This window comes from Pyrus communis, chromosome 12 (genome assembly GCF_963583255.1).
Source record: "Pyrus communis chromosome 12, drPyrComm1.1, whole genome shotgun sequence".
NCBI lineage: Eukaryota > Viridiplantae > Streptophyta > Magnoliopsida > Rosales > Rosaceae > Pyrus > Pyrus communis.
In genome coordinates this window covers 21,058,110-21,084,042 of record NC_084814.1, presented here as the reverse complement: position 1 = coordinate 21,084,042, position 25,933 = coordinate 21,058,110, and the positions used below count along the sequence as shown (strand labels likewise).

Sequence of the window (25,933 nt, the reverse complement as noted above, 5' to 3'; positions counted from 1 at the left end):
GAATCAGATTGCCTTCCATCAGAAAATCAAAATGAGAAAAGAGGTGACTCTTCTGATATATATATTTCTGTCTCTTACACAACGCACGTACATTATTTGCACAGCCGGAAGTGGAAAAGAAATTTCGATGTGAAAACCTCGCCTGACTCTGTACATGTGATAGTTGGCAATTGCCTCTATACACCATTTTTATAGCACGTTTGATCAAATTAAGTACTCGTAGTACATTAAGAACAGAGCGTCCGGGAGATCTTTGGGTAGTCTATTGATAAAAAGGTAGAACCGCAACATATCTTCCTTCAACACGGTTTGAGTGTCAACCACATCGCTACCGCAGGTCAGAACCCACAGGTCCCCCGAGTTTACTCTTTTTATACTTCCCCGGCAAAATGGGCAAGATTCTGATCTCGTGTTCCTGTAATATACAAAGATGCAAAGATGTGACAATGGTTTATAAATGACGACCCCATCATCGTCATATGGAAACAGCATAACATCGGATGAGACTAAAGTGATATGGAAACAGCATAACACCGGGTGAAACTAAAGTGAGAAAAGGAAGAACAAATGTTTTTGGAAATTAGGGAAGAACTACGTATATTCATACCAGTCACGGTAGCAATTAATGCACATGGCATGGCAGCAGTTCGGCAAAACCATTTTGGTGCAAGGTACCAAGCAGATGCCACATTCATCTTCTCTCTCCAAGTCCACATCCAAAAGCTTTATCTTATCATTGTATCTTTTTCTAGCAGCCATCTCTAGAGATTCCTCTTGGGTGAGATCTATCTCTAATGAATCACCGTGGAGACGCTGAAGGGACGGTAATATAACATCTGCAGTTTTAGGTTGGGGAAGACATGAATAATGATGAATTGCAGAAACAACACTGCTAAATACCACAAACATACACGAAGTTTAACGTGTTTTGAAATTCAAAATCAGACCAGAATGAAACGCGTCCTTAAAATTGGAATTACAGCAGGACAAATGAGATTCATTTAAAGAATTAGTCATTAATTTTCGAAATCCTAAAGTTAAGTTATGCACCAGATGGGCTCACTTTGAGGTTTTCGGTAAAACATGTGCAAATATCCATTCTCTATATAAGGTCCAAATCACATTCTTAAACAGATGTTAAACTAACTCCAAAAAAGAGTAGAAGTTTACGTACTGTAGAATTCGCTGATGGTCGCTTTCCTTCCACATGAAGAGATATTTGATCTCCCATCCGAGTGTACCTGAAGAAATACGAAACCAACAACCACAGAAACATTCAAGAACTCGAATTCCATTTGTGGAAAAGATTAAACTGTAAAATTAATTTAGAAACACATGCGCAGGCAGGGAAGAAACCAACCTTATAAACAATTACGTGGAAAAGATTTAAGTAACTTGAAAGTAAACACGAAGAGGAGCAATCAATCCATTGAAGCAAAAACAGGAAAATGTGTGCCAAGTCATTGTAAACCAATTTCATTTGAAGAACCGTACCACCCTTGCTTCGGGGGATAGAAGCTGCCCTGCATTTTTATTCAAGTAACATCAAAAGTCACTTAACTTGATCAACCACCAAAAATAAATAAAAAAAGGGTCTATGAACTCGGTGAAAAACATCCTAAGAGTCAGCAATCCAAATTAAAAAAAAAAAAGGTAATCAAGGACAAAAGCCGATGGTGTACCCTTAAAACTTATTCTGCAAACCCTTGTCCACATTCGGCAACCCCCAACATTATTTCAACTCTAACCAGCAACTAGAATCTGATGAAAAATAATAGTAAAAAGCCAGCAGCATATCCAAAGATTAGACACAGATTACAGAAATTGAAAACTTTCTCAGAAGCATGGATTATTGTTTACATTTAGGTTAGTTTGCAAGCTGGGTTTCAATACGACAATGTATCCGATTTCAGATGAAACAACAATGGCACCAGAAACAATGCATTAGATGTTCTATGCATACCCAAATGGATATTAGTACCAAAACTTTTGCTGAAACGAAAACACAGCTCTCTCTCTCTCTTTCTCTCACTCACAAAGAGAAACAGTACATCAAAATCAAAACCAAAACTCATATGGAAATTCAAGCCTAAGGCATCACTCTGGTGGCCCTTTTGGATATCAAGTTTCAACCTCCAAATAGTAAATGCAGAACACATAAAACCACTAAAAATTCAGAAACCAACTGTATCCCACATTTCAAAAACCCATTTGCAAAGTCAAACATAATCAGCAAAACCCAAAAAAAATTCTTAAAAAAAAAAGTGGCAAACTTGTAGTGTTGGTACTCACAGCATATTGGCATGCTGAATATCTGCCTCAACAACCTTGAGAGAATCATGGTAAGAAGGCCTGGAAGCAAGCTGCTCATAGTAATCCAACATCTCTCAATCCTTTCCACTCAAAGTTTCAAGCTTTGAAGAAAATATTGGAAATTTGGAAGAGAGATGATCAAAAAGTAGAGAAAATGAAGAAACCCCAAGATTTTGGTGGTCAAATTATACACAAAACCCAAAGAAAAATCATGGGTCTTTGCCAAAGACTGGACTTTTGGGGACTGGAAGCAGTTGTGAGAGGCCAGTGGGGACCAAAACTAAACAACCTAATCTTTCATCTAACACAATATAATAAGAGAGAGAGAGAGAGAGAGAGAGAGAGAGAGAGGGAGGGAGAGGGACTTGGTCTTTTTTTCCTCCTTTTGGTGATTTTTAAATTTGATTTGGTGATTGTTTGTTTTGATTATCCACTAAATTTTAAGTTTGCAAGTTGTTGACTTTCTTAAAACTTGCGGTTTGACTGCTTTTAATTGGTTTGGTTGATGGTTGAGTGGTTCTGAGTAGGTTTTCTCCGCTTTCTCTGCTTCCAATCGGAACCGTCCATTTTGCTCAGAATAATGGGAAAGGTTCTTTGCAGACAGGAGTTGCAGAACTTACAGGACAACTCGATTTTAATTTTGTTGGGGATTTTTAACAATTGGCCCCTTAATTTAGCATCTTACTATGATTCGTCCCCTGCACTTTTGATTTGACCCTTGTGATTCTGTGAACGCACCAATTCGCCCCCTCTTGTCACACATCCGCCATATGTTTCGTCAATTTGAAAGGTTATTTTTGTCCATTCAAGTCCAAAATATTAACAAAAATATGATAAGGTTGATGGTTATGGACAAATTGACATGTTCTAAAAAGAGCGCATAACCAAATTGAAAGTCTATGTGGTCAAATTGAAAGGTTATTTTTGTCCATTCAAGTAAAAAATATTAACAAAAATATGATAAGGTTGATGGTTATGGACGAATTGACACGTTTTAAAGAGAGCGCATCACAAAATTGAAAGATTATGTGGTGAACGGAAAAATCGTATTAAGAGTTTGCTTAGGATTTTTATGGATCTCAAAACTGCTCTGCAATTAAAAATGCTTTTAACTATATTTGAGAGAAATGCATTTATCAAATACTTATTTAATTCCAACAAATACTTGTAGGGGGTGTAGTCAAACGAGAGATTTAAAAGGATTTTAAAAGACTTTTTCAAGTGATGAATTTGATAGGATTCTAGAATCCTTACAACTTTTAAATGAATTTTCAAGGATTCTTATGGATTTTGATTAAAGATTCTTATGGATTTTTAGAGACTTTCTTGTCATTCAAAAAATTATTTTTTAAATATAAATAAGATTAAAAATAAAAAACTTGTAAAAAGGTAACGAAGAACTTTGCCCAGTTCTCCCAACCCAAAGGCGATGTTGGAGCAATTCGAACCTGATCACCTTCCTGATTCCCGCAGACCTTACAAAGTTCTTTTAAAGCAACATGATGGTTAGGATAGAAGAAATGAGGAGCAAAGGAATGAGGGTGCTGTCACAAGACTTTTTACTGATGCATCATTTATTGGGCAGAAGGATGAGTTTAGCTTCATAATGAAATAGTAATAACGTGGTTCAAACTAGCCTTTGGCGAAAATCGAACTTAAGATCTCTCACTTACAAGTAAAGAGGAATATTATAAGACCGTAGTACTAAGTGACTCGCTTGTATGAATATATGATTTCTTCATAATCGATCTAGCCTAAACCCTAAATTTAAGGATACTACCACAATTTTCAGTTTAGCTTATGTTTTTAGGATGGTGTATTTACACAACTCATTTTTACTTCCCGCACATTCCTTGTTAATTTTTATTCTCTAATTTTTTTTTTTAATTCATTTAAGCCGACAATAAGCAATTGAGTTGGACCGTGTGAAGGGATATCACCACCCATGCTCATTTTCTCTCTGGACTGGGCCAGTTTCATGGACTTCTCAACAAAACCCAATCCCGTTGAGTTTTGTACCAACATGCAAATTAAGGCCCCACATGACACGTGTCCCCATCAGCAGTACACGTGGGCATCCTGATTTGACCATCACTAAAAAGGTCCCTTTTTCTGCGACACCGTTCAACGAGTAGTACGACTCAGCTGGGGTGACTGTTGAGTGCCAAAAAAGCTCTCTTCCTCTTCAAAGACAAAGGTTTTTTTCAGAGGATTTTTAACCCAAAAACTCACCCCTAAGAGCTTCTCACTCAGTGGTAGGAAGCCTTCCTTCGCAATTTAGCTTATTTTGTTCTTGTAAGTATTATTTTTTCATGAATTTATGTTTTTTCGAGTCTTGAAAACAGCTTCTTTGTAAAAAAATAGTAAGACTGTAGACGATAGACTTTGCCCAACCTTCGCAAAGGGGAAGCCTAGGGTCGCCCTTTATTAAAATAAAGGGTTTTTTAATTTAAGGTTTTATGTGGGGATCATGTATGTTTAGTGAAAAAGCTCTCACCTTTCAGCGAAAGACAGCTTCTTTTTTTCACCTTTTGCACTCATGGGTTTTTGTTTAAGCCTTGATCGTGAAGATTTTATGGTAAATTGTTTATTTGTTCTTGTAATTGTTTTTTAAAAATTTTTGTATATTAATACAGGGTTTTTAGCTTTTCCTTTTAGAAGCATGATTATGTAGTGAAAAGGTCTCTTGTTTCAGCGAAAGAAAGCTTATTGTTTGTTTGTTCGGGTCTCATGGGTGCCTGTTTAAGCCATGATCGTGAAGCTTTGAAAGTACATTGTTTAATTTAAGTTACTCCTGCAAAAGAATGTCGCATTATGTCCGATTTTCGGGTGCTTGTGGGCAATAACTAACTTTTGATTTGGTGGCACACATTGTGCGTGCCTCGGGGTTAAAGAGGAACTCATGTTTGTACATGGCTCGGGTTCAGGCCTTTCGTAAAATTATGGAATGATGTGTTGGGTTCACACTTAGTTACAGTGAGGCAACCCCTTCAAACCATTTATAATGTTTTTCGGATTTTCGAAGCGTAGGAAGTTGTCTACTGCAGATGAACAAACGTACTCACGAATATTTTTTTTAGGATTAGAGTTCACAGTCTGGTCACTCGTTTAGTTGGCGTTGTTTGTATCAAGAGTAATTGGAAATTGATTGTGCTTCCGTAGTGTTTCCTGCTACCGTAATTGTTAGAGCATCTGTTAGGTAGTTCAACGCTTCCCTAAAAAACGGTAGTTTAACTTTTGTTATTGTAGTTGTTAACTTGTTACATAATTGTGCCATACTTGAAAGGTGTTACCTTTATTTCTTTTTCATTTGTAATTTGGTGCAATATGTTCCCATTAGTTTGGCGCTCTGCCATGGCAGTTTATTTATGTTACTTGTGCCTGTTAGATCGAAGCTGCATGTGTAGTCATGGTCATAAATCATATTAGCGCGGTCTCTCAGAAGAACTGCTGACATCACTTTGAAGTTTATGATGTTTCTGCAAAGCTTATTTTATATGATATTACTATCTCATTAGAATACCGTATTCATTTATCTTTTTTCCTTGTTGTAGTGGTAAAGTATTCAACATAGCGAAAGTAGTGATGGGTAGTAAGCTCGAAGCTTGTGCAGAATGTACTCTGAACTGTTTGCAGGATCATGGGAACAAGAAAAAAGCTTCAACTGTTGTCGCCTCTTTTTTCAAAATCATGATCGGAGATCAGCTTTCTAAAGTTTTGGTATGATAAATTTTCCATCTTCCCCCCGCCATACTAAATTGTAATCTATTTATTTTTTATTCCCATGTTCTATGTAGATTGTAGCTCTCTTTTTTTAGTATGTGCATCAAACTGATAAACAAATTCAACAGTATCTCTTCTTATCTGGGGATAACATTCCCATAGGAAGTACTTATTTTAAACATCGAAAATTACTTTGTATCGTTCTTTCTAGAATTATGTAAACAATGTGATGTATACTGTAGAGAGATTCACGCAAAAGTTTTAACTAATTTTTCATTATCTTGTGAGTTTGATAAGTATATATTACTTAGTAATATATAATTTCCGCTACTCCCTTTTTGCACTATGATGGTAGAGATTGTCCCTTCTAAACTTACCAAGTCATCCCATTGCAGTTCTTGCCTCCTAAGTTTGCTCCTACTGTGTCAGCATTGGTCAATAAAAAAGCTGTTCTTGAAGATTCACGAGGGCGGCAGTGGAAAGTTACGATATCTAGAGTTGATGGCTCCCTTGCTTTTCAACAAGGATGGAATGCATTTGCATTAGACAATGACCTACAAGTCGGAGATTTTCTTATCTTCAATTATGTTACAGATTCACATTTTGATGTTAAGATTTATGACAAATCAGGGTGTGAGAAACTCAAGTTTCCTGAGGCCATGAATCAGAAGAAATGGACGTGGGATAACCAAAATTCCTCTGTCAAAGATGGTCCTTGCCACACAATTGATAACAGTTTGATGGACAAACAGGGTTCAAGCACCTCTCTTATGTCTGACGCAGATGAAGATATAGGTCAAGATCTGGATCCGATGAATGCCAAGAGGAAAGCACCTATGGTCATGGGAAATGCTTCAAAGTGTGATAATAGTCATGAAAGGTCAAAGCTTAAGCTGAAAGAACCAGATAGAGATATAGGTCAACACCTGTATGATATGAATTCCAAGAGGAAAGCACCTATGGTCATGGGAAATGCTTCAAACCGTGATAATAGTCATGAAAGGTCAAAGCTTAAGCGGAAAAAACCAGATGGAGATGTAGGTCAAGATCTGTATGGTATGAATGCCAAGACGAAAGCACCCGTGGTCACCGGTAATGCTTCAAACTGTGATAATAGTCATGAAAGGTCAAAGCTTAAGCTAAAAGAACCGGATGGAGATATAGGTCAACACGTTTATGGTATGAATGCCAAGAGGAAAGCACCTGTGGTCACCGGAAATGCTTCGTGTGATAATAGTCATGAAAGGTCAAAGTATAAGCTGAAAGAACCAGATGGAGATATAAGTCAAGATCTGTATGGTATGAATGCTAAGACGAAAGCACCTGTGGTCACCAAAAATGCTTCAAACTGTGATAATAGTCATAAAAGGTCAAAGCTTAAGCTGAAAGAATCAGATGGAGATATAGATCAACACCTGTATGATATGAATGACAAGGGGGAATGTACGTTTGCAACAGAAAATGCTTCAAACTACGATGATAGTAATGAAATGCCAAAGCTCAAGCCAAAAGAAGAATACATTGAAGATATGATCTGTATGATCGATAGAGAACTGGGAGACAAACAAGAAGACAACAGAAGCTGTATTTATGATTCACTGAATTTTGAACTATTCGAACTGAAGTCTGGCACTGGTGGAAGCAATGAAGTAGTTGTTTGGGATGAAACATGCTCACATCATGATGATTCATCTGTAAGATTGAGAAACGAGGCTGGCTCGGTTGATAAAAATCCCGTGGCTAAAGAAGCAGTGGCTGCAACATTTCCAATGGATGAAACCTACTCACCTCATGATGATTCATCACTAAGATTGAGAAACGAGGCTGGCTCAGTTGATAAAAATCCACTGGCTAAAGAGGCAGTGACTGCAGCAATTCCGATGGATGAAACATGCTCATGTCATGATGATTCATCACTAAGATTGAGAGGTGACGCTAGTTTAGTTGATAAAGCTCCAGTGGCTAGAGAAGCAGTGACTATAGCAATTCCATTGGATGCATATAAGTTTGATGGGACTGAGAAAAATAACTCTTCTGAAGCCAGAGTGAAAAAGGTATCACCTTCTGGTGATGATTCAAGAACCACCAACAAGATCTCTCATCATCTCTTCCCAACAGCTGCTGTGAATCCTAATGATACAGGTAGCGTCTCTGTAAACAATATAATAGAATTGCTGAATGATGACGGATCAGGTAAGACGCAGTTAATTCCTTGCTCCTAACTGTTTGATTGTCGGTTTCCTGAGTGTATAATGTCTGTAGTATACACGGTTTTCTTTGTGTTCAATATCTTAATTTTGTTTGTTATGTATTCTCAATTTCATTGGCAGGCAATAAGGTGGCAGCATCCAAAAAGGAGCATGATTTGATCGATGACAGTTTTCAAAGAGCTAAAGAGAACTTTACTGGAACTCATCTGGAGTCTTTTGGTATTCCTGTTACATTTGGATTCCAAAAATTTTCTGTCATTCTACTGATTTCTTCCAAATGCTATATGTCCCTTCATAATTGTTAGAGAACCTCTCCGTTTCTGGAAAAATGTCATTTATTAATACCAAAAGAATATCTGATGTGAACAGATATGATGATGAAGGCCGTTAAAAAAGAGTCTGTAGATTTGACTTCAGATCCATGCTTTCAGAAAATCATACCAGAAATAGATGGTATGATATTATTATAAAAATCATTTAATTAAGGGAAGCTCTATTTGTGTTTGTGCAGAAAAATGCTGAGTGTGTATTGCTGTAGGATATCTCACTCCAAATTAATTACAATACATCTAAATGCAGGGAAATCATTCGAGCCTGTCGATGCAGTGTGTAGTCAGATTTCTAATATGATTAAAAGAGAAAAGGACGTTGTGTTTCCTGTGCCTGTGGTAAAATCTGAACCTGTCGATCAAGTTGAAACCTTTCCAAGCTCATCGTTCTCCTGTTTGGTGGCAGTGGGCAGTCAATCGTTTCTAGTACGTTAGTTAATTCCCTTATACATTTTATGTCTTTTCTTTGCACCTTCCTAGCATTCACTTTTACTCTGTTTCGACATGATAAATGTATGGACTGACTGATTCTTGGTACTGCTACCTCCTTTTACTTTATGTTTACACATGCTTTTCTTTTGTTAACCTTGTTAGCTCTTTCCAAATGCTGTCAATTTATTTTTGAGAAGGATGCATCTGATAATCATGCGCTTCTATAGGAAGTTTTTCTGTTGGCCCGAACAGGCTGACATATTGATATTATCTATTCAGAGTTCTGTTAGTTTGACACAATCTTGTAGAGTCAATCAATCGATCATTGAGAGCTACTTTCGATCAATATATGGACATTGGGGCAAAAATAGAGAAATCAATGTGGAAACTTGAACACATACACTAGCGTTTCATTTTCACAGAATGGTGCATCTGATAATTATACACTTCTAATTATGGAGATGTTCATCAGAGCAAGCTTATTGTTATAATGGGTATGCCCTGTTTGATCGAGGTCCTAGCCCTGCGTTCGCCTTGCGTATGTGATCATTTTTTACTGGATACCGAGCATTCTTTAGGTTTTGCTTGACTTATCTTACCTCCCTTCGATTCTTGTGCAGGAGCTGCCAGTGCGCTTGCCAATACGCATGACCATCAGGGGAAGGCATACACCGGATAGGAGGGTGATTTTCCTTCGAGACACAACAATGAGATTGTGGCCAGTCCTCTACATTGATAATTGTTTCTCCAAAATTTTGTCAAGTGGTTGGGAAGCTTTCAGCAAGGCAAACAACATTCAACCGGGAGATACGTGTGCTATTGGGATCGAAGATGCATCTGAACGCATATGCAGCGTCCATATAATTAGAACCTAAGATGATACGACACTTTTTGTGATTTTTTGTATGTACCGTGGGAGTATTGTTATTTATATCATCTTGAACAAACCACCTTACGTAACTCTAATAGAGGTGGGGTCCACACATGTGGGTTTAACCTCTACTAGAGAAGTAATACGCATGATGGTCAGTTCAGATGGTCGAAATAGCTCTACTCTTTCTGCAGAGCTTCAAAACCAGCACGCAGGAACCACGTACTAGGTTGTAGTCTAACAAAGTTTGACCTAGATTTAGTTCTATCAGGATTCAGGAGCACGAAGCCCTGGATCCTGACTGTTGGCTTTTGTCTGTTAAAATGTGCTAATTCTGGAACATAATCTTTGTCCATGATGTGTAATTGTCGTAAGTAGAGAGGATGTTGGTCTTCAATCATAAATTGCGTAAATTACAGCAACAAGGATGTTGGTCCTGAAATATTAAAAATATAAAAAATTGATTGATTGAGAGGTTAGTATTTACTCATGCATTCGAAGTTCTGTATTCGAGTCTGTCCTTTCGTAATATCACTGGTATAAATAAGAGAAAAAAAAAAAAAAAAAAAAAAAAGCTACTTATTACAAAAGGGTCCTCCTATAATCACCCCAAAACAACAATTTAACCAAAAAAGGGCTTCAAATAATTTCAATTGCTGAGTCTACAGGAGCTGTTGCAGACACTTGATTATGTTCTCTTCCCACCATTCTTTTCATCTTAATCAACCACTTAATCATGATTACCAAATAATCATACATATTAAGAGCAACGTAGAGCCCAATGCCACCAATAATCCCATTTGCTATGGAATAAGTGAGAGGCATTAAAATCATGGTCATGAAAGCAGGCGCAGCCGCCTTCATATTCCCCCAATCTATGTCCTTCACAACCTTCATCGTCATCACCCCAACCATCACAAGTGAAGGCCCTATAGCCCACGGGGGCACACTAGACAAAAGAGGAACGAAAAACAACGACACGGAAAAACAGAGACCGATGGTCACTGCAGTCAGCCCTGTCCGCCCGCCTTCTCTCAAACCCGCTGAAGATTCTACGTACGTCGCGATGGGGGTCACCCCCAGTGCAGCTCCCACGACCGTTGACCCCGCATCAACCAAGTACGCCGAGTACTCGCCTTCGAACCCGCCTTCGTCGTTCACGAAACCGCCCATTTCGGCCATGGTGTACAATGTGCCTGTGGTGGCAAGAACATCAACGTAGAGCAAGGTTGCCAGAGCCACCCAAACCTCAGACCTGTTGAAGTTGGTGAAGCTTATAGCCCCGGCCGTCGATTGAATCTTGTGAAAGTCGACAACTTTTTTGAAATAACTGAAATCTGCGTCACCGATTTGTGTGTTGGGAAACACCGTCACACTTGTGCCCCTAAACCATGATATGAATGTGACAAAAACGATGCCGTATATCATGCTGCCCTTAATCTCCTTCATTAGGCCGTAACATGTGATTATAAACCCAGCTGCACCCAGCCAGAACTTTGGGCTGTGCATTTTCCCACCAAGGCACTCACCAGTTGCTGGGTTTGTGTTAGCACAAGCAGTGATTGTAACCAATGTGGATGGGTCTGGGCCCACTAGGCCCACGCCTTGGTGGACTTGAAGGCCCACAAAAGCTATAAAAAGCCCAATCCCTGCTGCACAAGCAAGTCTAACAGGATGAGGGATGAGCCTGGCCAGCTTTTCTCTAAGCCCAAAAGCAGCAATTGCAAGAAAAGCAATTCCTTCGAGCAGCACCACAGCTAGGGCAGTTTGGTAAGACAGTTTCCCACTTCCATGAAAACCCACCAAATTATAAGCCAAGTAGGCGTTTGGTCCCATCCCTGGGGCTAGCCCCAGGGGTAGATTGGCTAAAACGCCCATGGCAATCGACCCGATCATGGCTGATAAAATTGTGCCAACAATGAGGTCACTCTTGATCTTTGCAAGGCAGTTTTGGTATCCTTCGTTGGGGAGGATCATGCAATCCGGGGTGGCGGTTTGGTTCACCGGGACAGAGCAGTCGGCGATGGAGCATGTGCCGCCTGAGTCAGCGAGGATGGTGGCGTTAACGGAGATGATGTAAGCCATGGTGAGGAACGTGGCTAGGCCGGCACGTAGCTCCTTGGTGAAGCAACTCCTCCTTGCTTCTAACTTGAAGTATTTGCCAACTTTGCTCTTTGAAACTCCATCGTTTAAGCCTTTCTCTAGTTTGCTCCATGACTTGCCTATCTTTGTGAGAACTCCATTTCCCATTGCTACACAGAACTCTCCCCCCATCTCTCTCTCTCTCTCTCTCTCTCTCTCTCTCTCTCTCTCTCTCTCCTATCTCTCCCCTCTCTTTCTCTTTCTGTCTCTCTTTCTTTGGTGTGAAATTGTGTCTTATGCTAGGGTGGTGGTTAGAGTTATATATATTTGTATCAAGATGCTTGAGTTGGCTAGGAAGGGAATCTTCTTGGATATATTTTAAGGACAAATGGGCACCATGAAGGGCAGAAAGTGTGAAAACCTGAAATTTAGGAAGTAGTAGGGCATTCCAAGCGTTTCATCACATGGTGTCACAAGCTTTTAGGATAAGAATTGGATAAACTTTTTTTTGAGCGTTACATTGGTACATGTTACATTATTAATTCATATATTATAATATAGATAGACAGACAACGTAATTAAACTTATGGTAAGCTGGCCTGAGTTATGGTATTTAGTTGTAAATACTAAATATGATTTGTTTCCTATTGTAATTAGATTAACATGGTATAGTATTAATATAGGTTCATGTATAACCTAACATGGTATAACATCAACATAGGTTCATGTATTAGAATATTAATAAAATGATTTACCATATGAGACAATCGCACTGTATTTTTTTTCGGAAAGATAGATGTGTTTTGGTTTTTGGAGGGAGATTCTAATAATAATTAGGGCAAATTGAAATTAAATAGTTAATAGACAAAAAATAAAAATAAATAGTTAATACAAAGAATAACTATACATTATGGAAGCAACCTGCCTGATTTTGGATTAAAAAGGCAAGTCAAACTATACGTAGTTACCTTACTTAGTACTACGGTCTAGTGATATTCCTCTTCACTTGTAAGTGAGAGGTTTGATGTTTGATTCTTGCTAAAGGTGAATTTGAACCACATTATTGCGAGACTCTTGTGAGGCTAATATGGTTTGTTTATAAAAAAAAAAAAATATATATATATACGTAGTTACATATTTATTATTGATAAAATAAAATATGCAATAATTATTGTTTAAGGACTAGTTTGGAAGTGTTTTTAAAATAACTAAAATCGCTTTTAGAAAAATACCTTTTGGGTTCCAAAAGCACTCGAAGTGCTTCATCCAGAAAGCATTTCAAATACTTTTTCAAGATTCACCTGCATTTTTAGTCATTTTAAAAACACTTCCAAACGAGCTCTAAAATTGTAAAAGATGTGCAATAGGTTTTGGCAGTTGACTCTCCTAATATTCCAGGCTAAAAAAAGAGAAGAGGCTTTTGATGGCTCTCCTCTTACATTATTATACATGTGATGATCCAGTATTTTGTGGCCACTAGAGTTTTGGAAATTATTCAACTTAAATTCTGAACAACTTGAACGAAGACATATTCGAAAAGCTAAATATGCTCTGTATTTGGGATGACAATCTTTGCTGGAGGAAGAGAAGAAAAGTTCGATTGAGTGGTGGGAGAGAAAACATGACAGGATTTTGTTTTTTGTTTCTTAAAGAATTGTTAAGTACTATTTTATATTGGATATTTTATAAAAGTCAATGCTTGTAGAGGTATAATGTTGGAAATTTGTAAAACATAAATGGTTGACAAAATGTATTTTTATTCAATAAACCCAAATTCATTCAAAGCTGGGTAATAAAAGGGAGTATTGCAACTAAATACACTAATTATAGGCATGCGTTATAATCAATCGTGCGAGTTTGATATCAATAACTTGATAAATTTATTTTCTGTTGAAGTAACGCGTAATGTTTATTCACGTATTAATTTTAATTATAAATTTTCTTATATAACAAAATATATTTGCAACTTGAATACATATGATAACAAAACTTTGATCTTAACCATGCACGTCATCTTTGTAGAACCTTGCTTAGCTACTGAATAATTAGCAAGAGCTCCTACTAAATAGTCATGTTGGCTGCTCAGCAGTTTGACACATATTCACTTTTTACTTTATTTTATTTTATTTTATTTTTAATTTTAATTATGCAATATTAAATATACCATAAGTAGCAACATGTTATTTATCAGAAATTCCTACTAATTATTCAGCAACGAAGCAAGTTCGTCTTCGTGCCTACCTAACTATATATCTTTAATAACATTGCACATGACATGCAACCATGCAGGAGATGCATATATATGCATCAACTTTTTTAGGGTATATATATATATATATCTCTCTTTCTTCTTATGTCTCATCCACCTATAATCTATCAAATCTCCTTTAAATTTGATATGATCTGGTTTCGTCCTCATAGATTTTTGGGGTTTTGAAGAGATATGACTCCTTGATGACTAAACGATGAGAGACCGGCCAAATTAATATAAATCTTGTACCTAAGTCTCTTATCTGTACACTAACTTGGGCCCCAACAAGAAAACATATTGATTTTGAGTTAGTTTTTGCTTAATTTTTTTACTTATTTATTTATATAGTTCTCTTTTGTTGATGACTAGGTTGAGAACTCCAAAATCAAAATCTTTCAAAGATCTGAAAATGTTTTTATATTTATAATTTTAAGAGTAAGGAAGAATCTTGTGTCTTGTGGACCCTTAGTGGTGGGGATTTCCTAATCTTAAACTACAATTTGTACTATGTGTAAAAAAAAGGCTTTTTAGCTTAAGATGTTTTATGATCAAAATGATTGATAATGTACATACTCAAGGATCAGACTACTTTTCTCGATTTCAAATCTCAAATATCAAACTAAAGAATTACACCAATCTCATAAATCATTTTGGCTATAAAGCCAAAACAAAAACTACAATTCGTACTCAAGACCTTCCTAATCTTAAAATTAATGTAGGTTTAGTGTGCTTAAAATGTAGTGTATGGGACCACCTTCCTAATCTTAAAATTAATGTAGGTTTAGTGTGCTTAAAATGTAGTGTATGGGACCAAATATCTGACGTACATTTTTTTTTTTTGAACAAACGATATTATTTACATTAATGGAGAGGAGGGTGAGCTTAGCCTCATAATGAGTTAGCAATAATATGGTTCAAATTCGTCTTTGGCGAGAATCGAACCTAAAACCTTTAACTTACAAATGAAAAAGAATATCACAAGATTATAGTACTAAGTGACAATATCCGAAGTACATTAGCAACAAAAAAATATGAAGTAACTAGTGGGCGGTAGCCTTTAAAAAGTAAATGCGGAGGACCATGAATTATTAATACGTATATAGAAGCCAATAATAATAAAATTAAGAAAAGCTAAAGTATATGATACATTAAAAGATGTGAGTAACGCATGCAATTAAAGAAATGAAAAAAATAAATAATATTAACAAAAGGTGCCAAACCATTGTCACTCTGTTGTCCACTAGTTAAAAGAATCTAGGTAGCCATCAAAGGTTCAAATGTTGTACTCAAAATTAGCAGCTTAATTAATCTTTAACTTCAATTAATTAATTAGTATTAATGTTTTGGAGGAGAGAAATAGTGTTGTCAAGAGTTGAAATATACACATTATCGTTAAAAACCTTATACATCAGAAGACTCAAGGCTTCCGAGCAGAGGCGATCCTCCTCATGCAATTGCTAATTATATTTAGTGGTATTGACCGATTTCTCTCTCTGAATTTATAAGGAGCTGTTAATTTCCTCATTGAAGTTTAATTTTAACCAATTATCCTTCTAAACTTTTATATTTGGTCAATTTTCTTCTTGAATTTTAATTTTAGCCCATTATCTCTTGAACTTTTATAATTAATCAATCTCCCTTGGACTTTAAGTACCCCCTAAACCCTAAACCTTAAAATTCAAACAAAAAGTTTATGGAGTAAACTAGCAGAAAAGAAAAAGAAGAAAAAACAGTATGTTTCCACATTACTTAGAAATAAATTTACCTTTTGCAATTATAAAATTAAAGTTCTGAAAAAAAATTAGCTAATTATAAAAGTTTAAGACTAATTGGTTAAAATTAAGTTCAAGGGAAAACTGGCCAATTAAGTTCACAGAGTTAGTAGGCTAAAATTAAACATAAGAAAAATTAGCAGCTCCTTATTTCAAATTTAGAAAAAAATCGACAAATACCTAAGTTATTTACTATTCTTCCAGTACTATTAGAAAAGAGTACACATCAATGGTTTCATATAAGTTTTCTCCATTGGGGGGCATTTTTGGTCGATAAGTTCGAAACCCTTTGGACGAGCTATAACTTAAAAAACATGAACCCTAATTACATGTATACAACTCCAACTGGTTTCATAGAAGTTTTCTCCATCCCCCCCAAGGGGGGGGGGGGGTGTGTGGGTGGCATTTTTTGGTCGATAACTTCGAAACCGTTTTGGAGGAGCTACAACTCAAAAACCATGAACCCTAATACATGTATACAACTCCTACTTTTTCTTAATCGCATGCGCAGAAACTGAAATTTTATATATTTTATATAGTGTGTGGAAACTTGAAACAGCAGTGGCCCAGTGGGTTCTCCTTTTGAGAGACAAGAAAGAGAAGGAAAGTGAAGATTAAACTTTAGATACTTTTTAAAAGGAGAAACACTGAGAGATTAGTGTTGGGGTTTGGCATTACTTAAAAAAAGGTTAAGAACCAAAACCCAAATGGAAGGGGAGGAGCAAAAGCAAGGCCTCCGCGTAGGTGGAAGAAGCACTGCTTAAGAGGGTATATATCTTAACAATTTTTTTTTTTTTTTTTGTCAATATAGAAAAAGATGTACTTGCTTAAAGATGATAATTTAGTAGAGCTGTTATTGACGCGTTATAAAAGTTAATTATCACTCGTTTTTCTTTAAATGAATCAATAAAAAGAGGAGTTTTTTCGATCTTTTGTTCATCCTGCAATCTTATTTGATGATTGAAATTGTTTACTTTTTAGATCACTTTTTAATGATCATTTATGCAAAAATTTAATGATAGCGCTTTATTTATTTATTAAATGAATCAATAAAAAGAGGATTTTTTTCGACTTTTCTTTTCATCTTGCAATATTGTGATGATAGAAATTATTTATTTTTTGGATCACCTTTTGAAATCATCTATACAAAAATTAAACTAAATCCAAAATCGTTTAGTAATCTAATGATTATCCAATAAATAAACGAACTATGTTTCTCACTTAAACACGAAAATTTTGACAACATTAATCAAACGGTTATATGATTTTTAATTTGGTTGTTCTTTTGCAAAGTTGATCTTTAAATAGTCTAGTATACATAAGTTCCGATCATAAAAAAACAATGCAGAATAAGAAGAAGAACCGAACAAGTAAAATGAGAAGGATAAAGTAAAAATGTTACTAGCATTTCCTAAAAACAAAGAGCATGATGACTATTTTTCTAATACTAATTAATACCAATTTGCTAATTCATTAACCTAACGCCAAATTAAAAGAAAAAGGTCAAAAGTCATGGTCTTTTTTTGTTGTTCTGGCCTTCAAAGTCTTCGGAAGTAGGAACTTAAAATACGACTTGCCACATAGTGGGAAGATGCAAGGATTTTCTGGACAGAGATTAGTGTTGTGATATGCCTGATTCTCATATAGAGTGTGACTTTGATGCTGGTCCAGCCACAAGCTTACCCTCAGCCAACCCCATTCCCTGACTAGATGGCTCAGCTAGTCGGCGATGAAAACTTTACCAATTAAATTCGTTTTACGCGACTCAGTCGTATGGGGACAACTTGAATGTGCTTTTTTTTGGGTATGGAGACCAATATAAAGAAACTAAAACTATATATCCGACGTGGTTTTGTATATGGTTATATGGAGTAGTTGTTCTAAATCATAAAATGTAGCGAAACTAACTTTGTCTAGCAAACTTACAAGGGTGTTTAAGAAATATAACAGATTTCATAGGGAAAAATTTTGTAGCACAAAATTCATGTTCTATCCGATACGGTAAGGTACATCCACAACTTTTAAAGGATCCATTCAATTGTACAATTCTTTGAACTCCCTACAACCTTGAAACTTTCCACCTTAACTTCATAACTAATTTTTTACTAAGATCACAGGTATAAATTTTCGCCTTGTTCAAAACCTTACCATGCTTCAACAAGTACTTTGCCGCATCCAACCCATCTGGTCGTCCCTTGAACCTTCGTACGCAAATAGTCTTGAGGCATGACAACAGACAGGCACAAACTCGGGTGGACACTAATTAATTATCAACTCAGGTTAACGCTCGTAGTAGAATTAATTTTTTGGGCAACACCTTGAGCGCGTTTGGTAGTGATTTCCAAGAGTAGCGTCCTGAAAGACGTAGCTCGCCAAGTGATTCAAATGATTTAATGTAGGCAAAGTACATCAGTGTTCAATCTGAGAATCCCAAAAATGATACTGAAAGGGACAAATATTTGACATTGATGATTTCTGCAAAAATCCTATGTATTCGGTCTGCATACCATGGCTGCCACAGGGGCCTTCGTGCACATAGTCTTTTCAGTTTAGGTGCATTGACAGTTATGTTAAGACTGAACAATCTTTACGCAACGGAAAACTTCCATCTATGGTTAAATCTTCAAGTGCAGAGTAACATGAAAAGAGCTTCTTGATTGGGACAAGATAGTAAGGTACTGTAACATGGAGGTAGGAGGATCAATGGAAACATATGATGTCAGTTTCAGCTTCAGAACCTCCAACATCGATCTTGCATAGAAAAAGACTACTAGGTAACACAAGAATCTTGGATGGTATCTGAACCACAAAAAGTAGGTGGTTGAGTTCAACAACATTACTCCCAATGGCTGTTCAATTCCAAGCATCAAACGATCAATCAAAATAATCCTTTATTCCGCGACCATAAAGACGAACTTTATGAACGTTTGAACGATTCAAGGGGGGAAGTACTTCATCTACAAAGCTCGGAGTATGGCCCCAATCATATCTTGGTGAGCACAAATATACATAGGTCTAAATTCGAAACAAAACCCCGCGTATGTTTCCATCTGTGTGATAAAACACAGGTCAGTACGGCAGTCCTTGTTGGAAGGAAGGAAAGAATGTGAAAGAGAATCTCACCTGGAAATTCACTGATCCTATCTCTAATGCATGCTTGTGAGGCGTTGACTATGATTTCGAACCCATTTACATTAAGTGCTGTTATCTGAAAAGTATAATGTGGTACCGGTAAAAGTCTAAATACGTCAGTTTGGTGGATTAACAAGGCTTTTACGAGGCGGGGGCGGTAAATTGTGTTTGGCATCTGAGAAAAAACGAGAAAATTTTCACCTCTGCGGGGAGTAGTTGTTGATTGATCATGGAGTAAAAAAATTGAATGAAGATTTTATGGACGTTACATTCTCGAATCCCATTGGATCAGAGCCGTACTAATTTGTTGGGCCGAAACAAGGCCCAGCCCAACAAATCCCCACATCTGGGCTGGGCCTCACAGCTTTAAAAAACGACAGCGTGAATGCGTGAAACCCAGCGACCCAGCTGCCAGCGGATTACAATCCAAATAAACGACATTGCGCCGAAAGAAACACAGTCACTCATAGTGTCATTCCCGAAGACCTTCTTTCCTTCGTCTTCTTCCTCGCGCCGAACCGCTCTGTAGTGAGTTGCCTGAAACAGTGAGAGCTACTTTTCGTCTCTTTGGCTGCGTTCCGAGAAATGGGGAAGAAGACAAAGAAGCCAGGTAAAGGAAAAGAGAAGACGGAGAAGAAAACTGCGAAGGCTGATGAGAAGAGAGCTCGCAGAGAGACCAAGAAGCTCTCTCCCGAGGACGACATCGATGCCATTTTGGTAATTTCATTATCTCCATATATGTATATGTGTGTGTGTATATATATGTGTGTGTATTCGGGTGCTTTTTATTTGGAGTTATGGATCCTTTGAGAATAGCTGGAATAGTTTCTGGGAGTTTAAAACCAATTAAGTTATTGTGTATGTATATATTTGTGTTTGTGTGTGTGTGTATTGGGTGCTTGTTATTTAGTGTTATGGATCATTTGAGAGCAGCTGAAATAGTTTCTGGGAGTTTTAGACTAATTGGGTTATTGGGTTTTCGATATTCACGGTTAAAGTTTTCGAATTTGATTTTTTTCTGGAAAGATTGGATAGATGAAAGTGTGAGATTATATGGAATGTTGTTTTTGTGTCGGTGCAGAAACAAAAGGGTATTCTGGTACTGACAAAAATATGTTGAAGAGTGATTGTTTGCTTTTGGAGTTTATACATTGATGTTAATCTGATTAAGTTATACATTTTATATGGACATATGGAGAAAAGATTCAATTTTTAAGTCATTTGATATGCAATTTTTTGACAGTCGAGTATACAAAAAGAAGAAGCTAAGAAGAAGGAAGTCCATGTAGAGGAAAATGTCCCGGCTCCATCTCCACGGTCCAACTGCACGGTAATGCCTGTGCTGGTGTTTGTTAGAAATTTCTGATGAGTGGGTCAGTCTTAGTTTTGTTTGAGAATGTAAATGTGCATTACCCTTTGTTAATCTCGGATTTTTGTGCTTGATTTTTGTGTAGCTGAGCATCAATCCCTTGAAAGAGACAGAGTTGATCCTTTATGGGGGTGAATTCTACAATGGTAATAAGGTTAGGTCTTGATCGTTTTTGAGAATCTATGTGCTTTATTTGAACTAAATGGATTTTATCTTTACGTAATGCTCACCTGATTTTTTGTTAATTTTGTTGCTGCAGACGTTTGTGTATGGTGATCTTTACCGCTATGATGTTGAAAAGCAGGACTGGAAGTTAATTTCGAGCCCCAATAGTCCACCTCCTCGCAGTGCGCACCAGGCGGTCACTTGGAAGAACTATCTCTACATCTTTGGTATACTGACAACACTCCGTTTATATGTAAACACACGTGTTGCACTTGCACTTTTAATTCTTTTAGATTGTGAACATCATCACATTTGTTTGTCATCAGGTGGTGAGTTTACTTCCCCAAACCAAGAGAGGTTCCATCACTACAAGGTGAAACCTGTTTACATTATAGTTCATTGTAAAATCGGCTTTCACTGTTTAAACTACCTATCATCCTTGTTTATTTTACCTTTTTGTTTTCCTGCTATAGGACTTTTGGATGTTGGACCTCAAAACAAATCAATGGGAACTACTAAATTTAAAAGGGAGTCCAAGTCCACGCTCAGGTCATCGAATGGTAAATTCAGGTTTCTTAGGTTGATGTTCCCATTACTTCATTAGAATGGGCTATGGAGTTTAATCGTCTAATTTCCACGTGCTTTTGTGTGTGTGTGTGTGTGTTGAGACATTAACAAGAAAAGATTAGTCTATTCTTACTTTCGTATACAATTTTTTGAATATCTTTAAAGAGAAATTTTTATAAACATCTATACTTTTGGTCATGTTACAGGTACTGTACAAGCACAAGATTATTGTTTTTGGAGGCTTTTATGACACGCTTAGAGAAGTGAGGTTGTTAATGGATTTTTATAATATTTTGAAGTTTCATAGTTATTTAGCTCAAGATTTTGTGTTGATTTTCTATGTCGAGGTCAGATGCAAGCCACTATGTTTTTAGTTGCGAAGTTGGTTTTATTGTAACTCTGTTCTTTCAGAAGTTTTCTTGACATATTAACTGCCCCAAGCCATAATGTATTGTTGCATGACAATCGGAGTTGGGGTGCTAATGTGGAGTTGACATAATACTTTGTTGTGCAGGTATCACAATGATCTCTTTGTATTTGACCTGGATCAGTTCAAGGTAGAGATCTTGGCTCTGTCGTGTTAATGTACTATTATTAATTCATGTTCGTTACTTTATGTACATATATGTTTAACTAATGCTTCTGCAATGTTGCATTTCAGTGGCAAGAAATAACTCCTAGGCCTGGTTCCTTGTGGCCAAGTGCCCGAAGTGGTTTTCAGTTTTTTGTATACCAAGATGAAGTGAGTGATTCAGAACAATTTCATTATATGCATATCATGTCTTGACTTCCTCAAAGATTTGACCTTGTGGTCTCTTTTTGACATGACAGATTTTCTTATATGGTGGCTATTCCAAAGAAGTTTCATCTGATAAAACTGGCTCCGAGAAGGGAATTGTTCATTCAGACTTGTGGTCCCTTGATCCTAGGACTTGGGAATGGAACAAGGTTCTTACTTCGCCACAGTTTTCTTTTATTACTGTGAATGGAACATGACATGATTGTCTGACACTTCCCCTCCTATACTCGGATGTTGAATATTCTGCTGTGTAAAAGTACATGTTATACTACTTTTGGGTAGAAGAACATGTATGCAGGTTTTACATTGTAGAAGCTATGCTGTGGTTTTTTGTTGATCACTCTGAAGCTTTTGTACACTGATTACTCTTTTTCTAGTTTCCTTGCATGCATATTTAATGATGAATAGCAACTTACATTTAGCAGCTTGTAAGTTTGAGATTTTTTAATAACTGTGAACTCATATTATAGGTGAAGAAAAGTGGGATGCCTCCTGGACCTCGTGCTGGGTTCTCTATGTGTGTTCATAAGAAGCGAGCTTTGCTCTTCGGGGGTGTGGTGGACATGGAAGTTGGAGGTTAGTTTTTTCTTTCTACCTATCTTATTTCACTAGGCAATATAGTCCTGGCTTGAAGCTATGATTGGCCCTTGGAGTGTAGGTGGATTTATTTTCCTTCTTTTATTTCTGATGCATGCAGCTGATGTAATGATGAGCTTGTTCTTGGACGAACTGTATGGCTTCCAATTGGACAACCATCGGTGGTAAGCCCCACCTAAATATTTTTATGTTTTATACATTTTACAGTTTGAGATTATCGTACAATCAGCTGCAAGCTATTTTTTATTTTATTTTTTCGAAAGATCAGTTAGTATTTTGCTGCACTCTAGTTGATACATAATATTCTCCTCCTGACCCATTTTATTTATTGTTACTTTCTCAATTTGTTTATGAGCGATTATGTAGGCAATAAACTATAAGCATGCAATAGTTCCTTCCCATTTGAGAAATCAGTTTTCTAATTGTATAGGTACCCATTAGAGCTACGGAAGGCGAAGTCAACAAAAGATAAGGTCTGGTACATTTAGATTCATAACTATAATATGTACTGATTTCAATGTCGTATAGGGATTTTTCCCCATAGAACTTTCACATTTATTAATCAATAATACGGAAGCAGTTCATTTAAAACCCCATTGTTTTGGTAACATATAGCTTCCCTTGCATTCATTTTTGCAGCCTAAAAAGAGTTCTGGACGAAAGCGTAAAAATGATGATAAGATAAATTCAATTGAGCCAGAGGGATGTGCGACAAATGAAAAAGATGAGAACAATGAGATTGATGAAGAAGCAGATGACTTTGAAAGCACAGTTGATGGTATATCACATCAAATGGCTAAAACCATTACTGTTGGTAATGATGGGTTAGCTGAAGAGACTGATGGGAAGATAAATGAATCTAGTTCTAATTTGGATTCACAAGATTCTGATTTGCCAGAGGTTTTCTATGCTGAACATAATTATGTTTTTGTTTATACTTTCTCTAACATTTTGGATTCATTCATTTGATTCATGAATTTGGTTAATTTGTTAGGTAGTGAAGCCTTGTGGACGTATCAATTCTTGCATGGTTGTTGGAAGAGATACATTATATGTTTATGGGGGAATGATGGAGATTAAAGATCGAGAAATCACACTCGATGATTTGTATTCTCTTAATCTTAGCAAACTCGATGAGTGGAAGTGCATCATACCGGTTTGTATTCTCTACATATAATTGCTCAATATTTTAAAGTGTTGTATTGTCTTATTTCATTATTTCAATTCTCTTAGCATCACTAGATATAAATATTACTGTTGTAAGTTTTTTCTTATTTTTTATTTTATAAAAAAATTGGGACAACCGGGCATCTTTTCTTTTGTTGAATTTCATCATTTTAAGCATGAATCTGCTTTTCCGTTGACCCAGGCAACGGAAACTGAATGGGTTGAGGCTTCCGAGGATGAAGATGAGGATGAGGATGATGATAGTGAAGATGAAGGCGATGAAGATAGTAACAGTGATGAGACTGATGATGATAATGATGAAGAGGTTCTTTACTTATTCCATAGTGCAGATGGGTTTTTCAATTTTTAGTAATTAAATTCATCCTGATTTTGTTTGGTAAGATAATGGTAATCATACACTTTCGTGCCCTTTTACGTACTTTTATAGTTATCTCCCTTTGTTAATCAGTCAGATCTTTTTTTTTATTTTTTATTTTTTATTTATTTTTTTATTTTTTTAAACTTCTCTATCTACAGCTAACTCAATTTTTGAACAAAGAATTTTAAAAGTAGTGTTGCACACATCCTTGTTAATCACTATTAAAAATTTGGTGAAACTATGATTCCAATTACAAGACTTTTTGCTGAATAATACGAGACATGTTGAAGGTGTGAAGGTTTATTTTGATTCTTCCAGCATCTGCTTTGAATTTTCCTGGTTTTCCATGAAAACTGTCGTACTGTCACTTTTGAAGAAGGAAAATGTTGAGCTGTCTGTTTTACTTCAGTCTTGGCGTTTTTGTGTGTACAGAGTGGGAAAGATGGATCGATTCAGATGGGGGATGCTGTTGCTTTAATCAAAGGGGAGGGAAAGAGTCTCCGTAGGAAAGAGAAACGGGCCAGAATTGAGCAGATCAGAGCCAGTCTTGGGCTTTCAGATTCGCAAAGAACCCCAACGGTACTTCATTCTTTCTTTAATTGCTATTGAAAGTTTTAAGCTATAATGGAAGCGTGAATGAGACTCTACGGGTTTAGTTTGTACTTGTTTTTCTGATTATGACCATTCTTTACATTTTCTTCACCGCGTTACTTTTTCAGCTAATATTGTAGTATATCTTTTGTGAAGCCTGGTGAAACTTTGAGAGAATTCTACAAACGTACAAATATGTACTGGCAAATGGCGGCACATGAACATACTCAACACACTGGAAAGGTCCGCTTCTTTCTTTTCCTCGAAAGATAAAACCCTTAAAAAGGGAATGACAAAACCAAGAAGCAATTATACTGTAGGCTGCATTTTTGAAGGAGAAGAAATTTCCGATTCATGCTGTTCTGATATTTGTTTTCTTGTGCATGTGATGTGCACGGTGTGGCCTTGGCATCACAGGAGCTCCGTAAGGACGGTTTTGATCTTGCTGAAGCTCGATACAGAGAGCTTAAACCAATTCTCGATGAGGTAATGTTTTGGTTTTGTGTCTCAAGATTTAAACAAGGCTTCTTTCTGAGACCAAACGGAGTAAATTGACTTCTTCTGTTTCATATTCTTCTGTGAATGGTGCAGTTGGCCATATTGGAAGCAGAACAGAAGGCCGAAGAGCAAGAACCAGAAACTAGTACAAAAAAAAGAGGCAAGAAGAAAAGATAAGCGGTTCGCTATGGTGTACGCACAGTACTGCTATATAGAGTATTTTTAAGACAGTTGTCGAATATGATAAAGACGCGAATTACCATGGTTAATGTTTTTCACATGAATTTTATCCAAGTTTGTTTGGGTTTGTTCTTCTGTTTTAAATTTTAATCCATTCCTTCAACTTCATGGCCGTGCTCAAACTGCTTCTGAAAAAAAGTGACACCAGAGGAAGCATTTGACCGTCTTCTCAGTATCCTTATGTATGCTTATAAGGTTTTGTAAGTACAAAGTACCAGAAGTTGTGAAAACTACTTCACTTCTTTGACTTTTTTCAAACAACTTCTCTTAGTTGGGGCAGCCACAAGTGTAAAAAATTCAAAGAGGGTAGTCGACTTCCAACTCAGCTACAAATCAAGAAGTATATTATTCATGTTGAATAAAAAAAAGAAAAAAAAAAGAGAGATGCTAGAGAGACTACATAGTTTGTACGTGTCACTTTGCCACATCAGATGAAACACAAATAT

At 36.6% G+C, this 25,933-nt stretch overlaps 4 protein-coding genes across 4 annotated transcripts; 2 read left to right on the top strand and 2 right to left on the bottom strand.

The window, feature by feature from the left end:
* Positions 1 to 32: 32 nt before the first annotated feature.
* LOC137711396 (E3 ubiquitin-protein ligase AIRP2-like) lies at positions 33 to 2,587 on the bottom strand. Its single transcript, XM_068450632.1, has 5 exons — positions 2,293 to 2,587; positions 1,361 to 1,523; positions 1,175 to 1,241; positions 608 to 836; positions 33 to 415 (listed from the first exon to the last, which is right to left on the bottom strand). The coding sequence occupies exons 1-5, from the start codon at positions 2,382 to 2,384 to the stop codon at positions 205 to 207; spliced, it is 762 nt and encodes a 253-aa protein (XP_068306733.1). The 5' UTR covers positions 2,385 to 2,587; the 3' UTR covers positions 33 to 204.
* Positions 2,588 to 5,887: 3,300 nt separating this feature from the next.
* On the top strand, positions 5,888 to 10,290 carry LOC137711512 (B3 domain-containing protein Os02g0598200-like). The gene is made up of 6 exons (XM_068450751.1): positions 5,888 to 6,033; positions 6,432 to 8,178; positions 8,367 to 8,465; positions 8,616 to 8,699; positions 8,826 to 9,001; positions 9,628 to 10,290. Exons 1-6 carry the CDS (start codon positions 5,899 to 5,901, stop codon positions 9,880 to 9,882), a joined length of 2,496 nt encoding a protein of 831 aa, XP_068306852.1. The 5' UTR covers positions 5,888 to 5,898; the 3' UTR covers positions 9,883 to 10,290.
* A 30-nt stretch (positions 10,291 to 10,320) lies between these two features.
* LOC137711511 (adenine/guanine permease AZG2-like) lies at positions 10,321 to 12,152 on the bottom strand. The gene has a single exon (XM_068450750.1). It carries the CDS (start codon positions 12,150 to 12,152, stop codon positions 10,518 to 10,520), a length of 1,635 nt encoding a protein of 544 aa, XP_068306851.1. The 3' UTR covers positions 10,321 to 10,517.
* Positions 12,153 to 19,569: 7,417 nt separating this feature from the next.
* Positions 19,570 to 25,738, top strand: LOC137710753 (uncharacterized). The gene is made up of 20 exons (XM_068449874.1): positions 19,570 to 19,832; positions 20,359 to 20,445; positions 20,570 to 20,638; positions 20,744 to 20,876; positions 20,976 to 21,022; positions 21,123 to 21,209; positions 21,423 to 21,484; positions 21,731 to 21,773; positions 21,878 to 21,958; positions 22,048 to 22,164; positions 22,486 to 22,591; positions 22,713 to 22,776; positions 23,043 to 23,085; positions 23,252 to 23,512; positions 23,607 to 23,768; positions 23,982 to 24,104; positions 24,591 to 24,737; positions 24,906 to 24,992; positions 25,167 to 25,235; positions 25,341 to 25,738. Exons 1-20 carry the CDS (start codon positions 19,701 to 19,703, stop codon positions 25,422 to 25,424), a joined length of 2,004 nt encoding a protein of 667 aa, XP_068305975.1. The 5' UTR covers positions 19,570 to 19,700; the 3' UTR covers positions 25,425 to 25,738.
* Positions 25,739 to 25,933: the final 195 nt, after the last annotated feature.

What these genes read in the sequence shown, in the direction of transcription:
- LOC137711396 (XM_068450632.1), bottom strand. Translation starts at nt 2,384, where the DNA reads ATGTTGGATTACTATGAGCAGCTTGCTTCCAGGCCTTCTTACCATGAT. An exon ending in GACCATCAGCGAATTCTACA is followed by an intron (nt 837 to 1,174) that starts GTACGTAAACTT and finishes CTAAAACTGCAG; the next exon opens with ATGTTATATTACCGTCCCTT. An exon ending in ATTAATTGCTACCGTGACTG is followed by an intron (nt 416 to 607) that starts GTATGAATATAC and finishes TGTATATTACAG; the next exon opens with GAACACGAGATCAGAATCTT.
- LOC137711512 (XM_068450751.1), top strand. Translation starts at nt 5,899, where the DNA reads ATGGGTAGTAAGCTCGAAGCTTGTGCAGAATGTACTCTGAACTGTTTG. An exon ending in TGTGAATCCTAATGATACAG is followed by an intron (nt 8,179 to 8,366) that starts GTAGCGTCTCTG and finishes TTTCATTGGCAG; the next exon opens with GCAATAAGGTGGCAGCATCC. An exon ending in AATCATACCAGAAATAGATG is followed by an intron (nt 8,700 to 8,825) that starts GTATGATATTAT and finishes ATCTAAATGCAG; the next exon opens with GGAAATCATTCGAGCCTGTC.
- LOC137711511 (XM_068450750.1), bottom strand. Translation starts at nt 12,152, where the DNA reads ATGGGGGGAGAGTTCTGTGTAGCAATGGGAAATGGAGTTCTCACAAAG.
- LOC137710753 (XM_068449874.1), top strand. Translation starts at nt 19,701, where the DNA reads ATGGGGAAGAAGACAAAGAAGCCAGGTAAAGGAAAAGAGAAGACGGAG. An exon ending in CTCCACGGTCCAACTGCACG is followed by an intron (nt 20,446 to 20,569) that starts GTAATGCCTGTG and finishes ATTTTTGTGTAG; the next exon opens with CTGAGCATCAATCCCTTGAA. An exon ending in CAATTGGACAACCATCGGTG is followed by an intron (nt 22,777 to 23,042) that starts GTAAGCCCCACC and finishes CTAATTGTATAG; the next exon opens with GTACCCATTAGAGCTACGGA.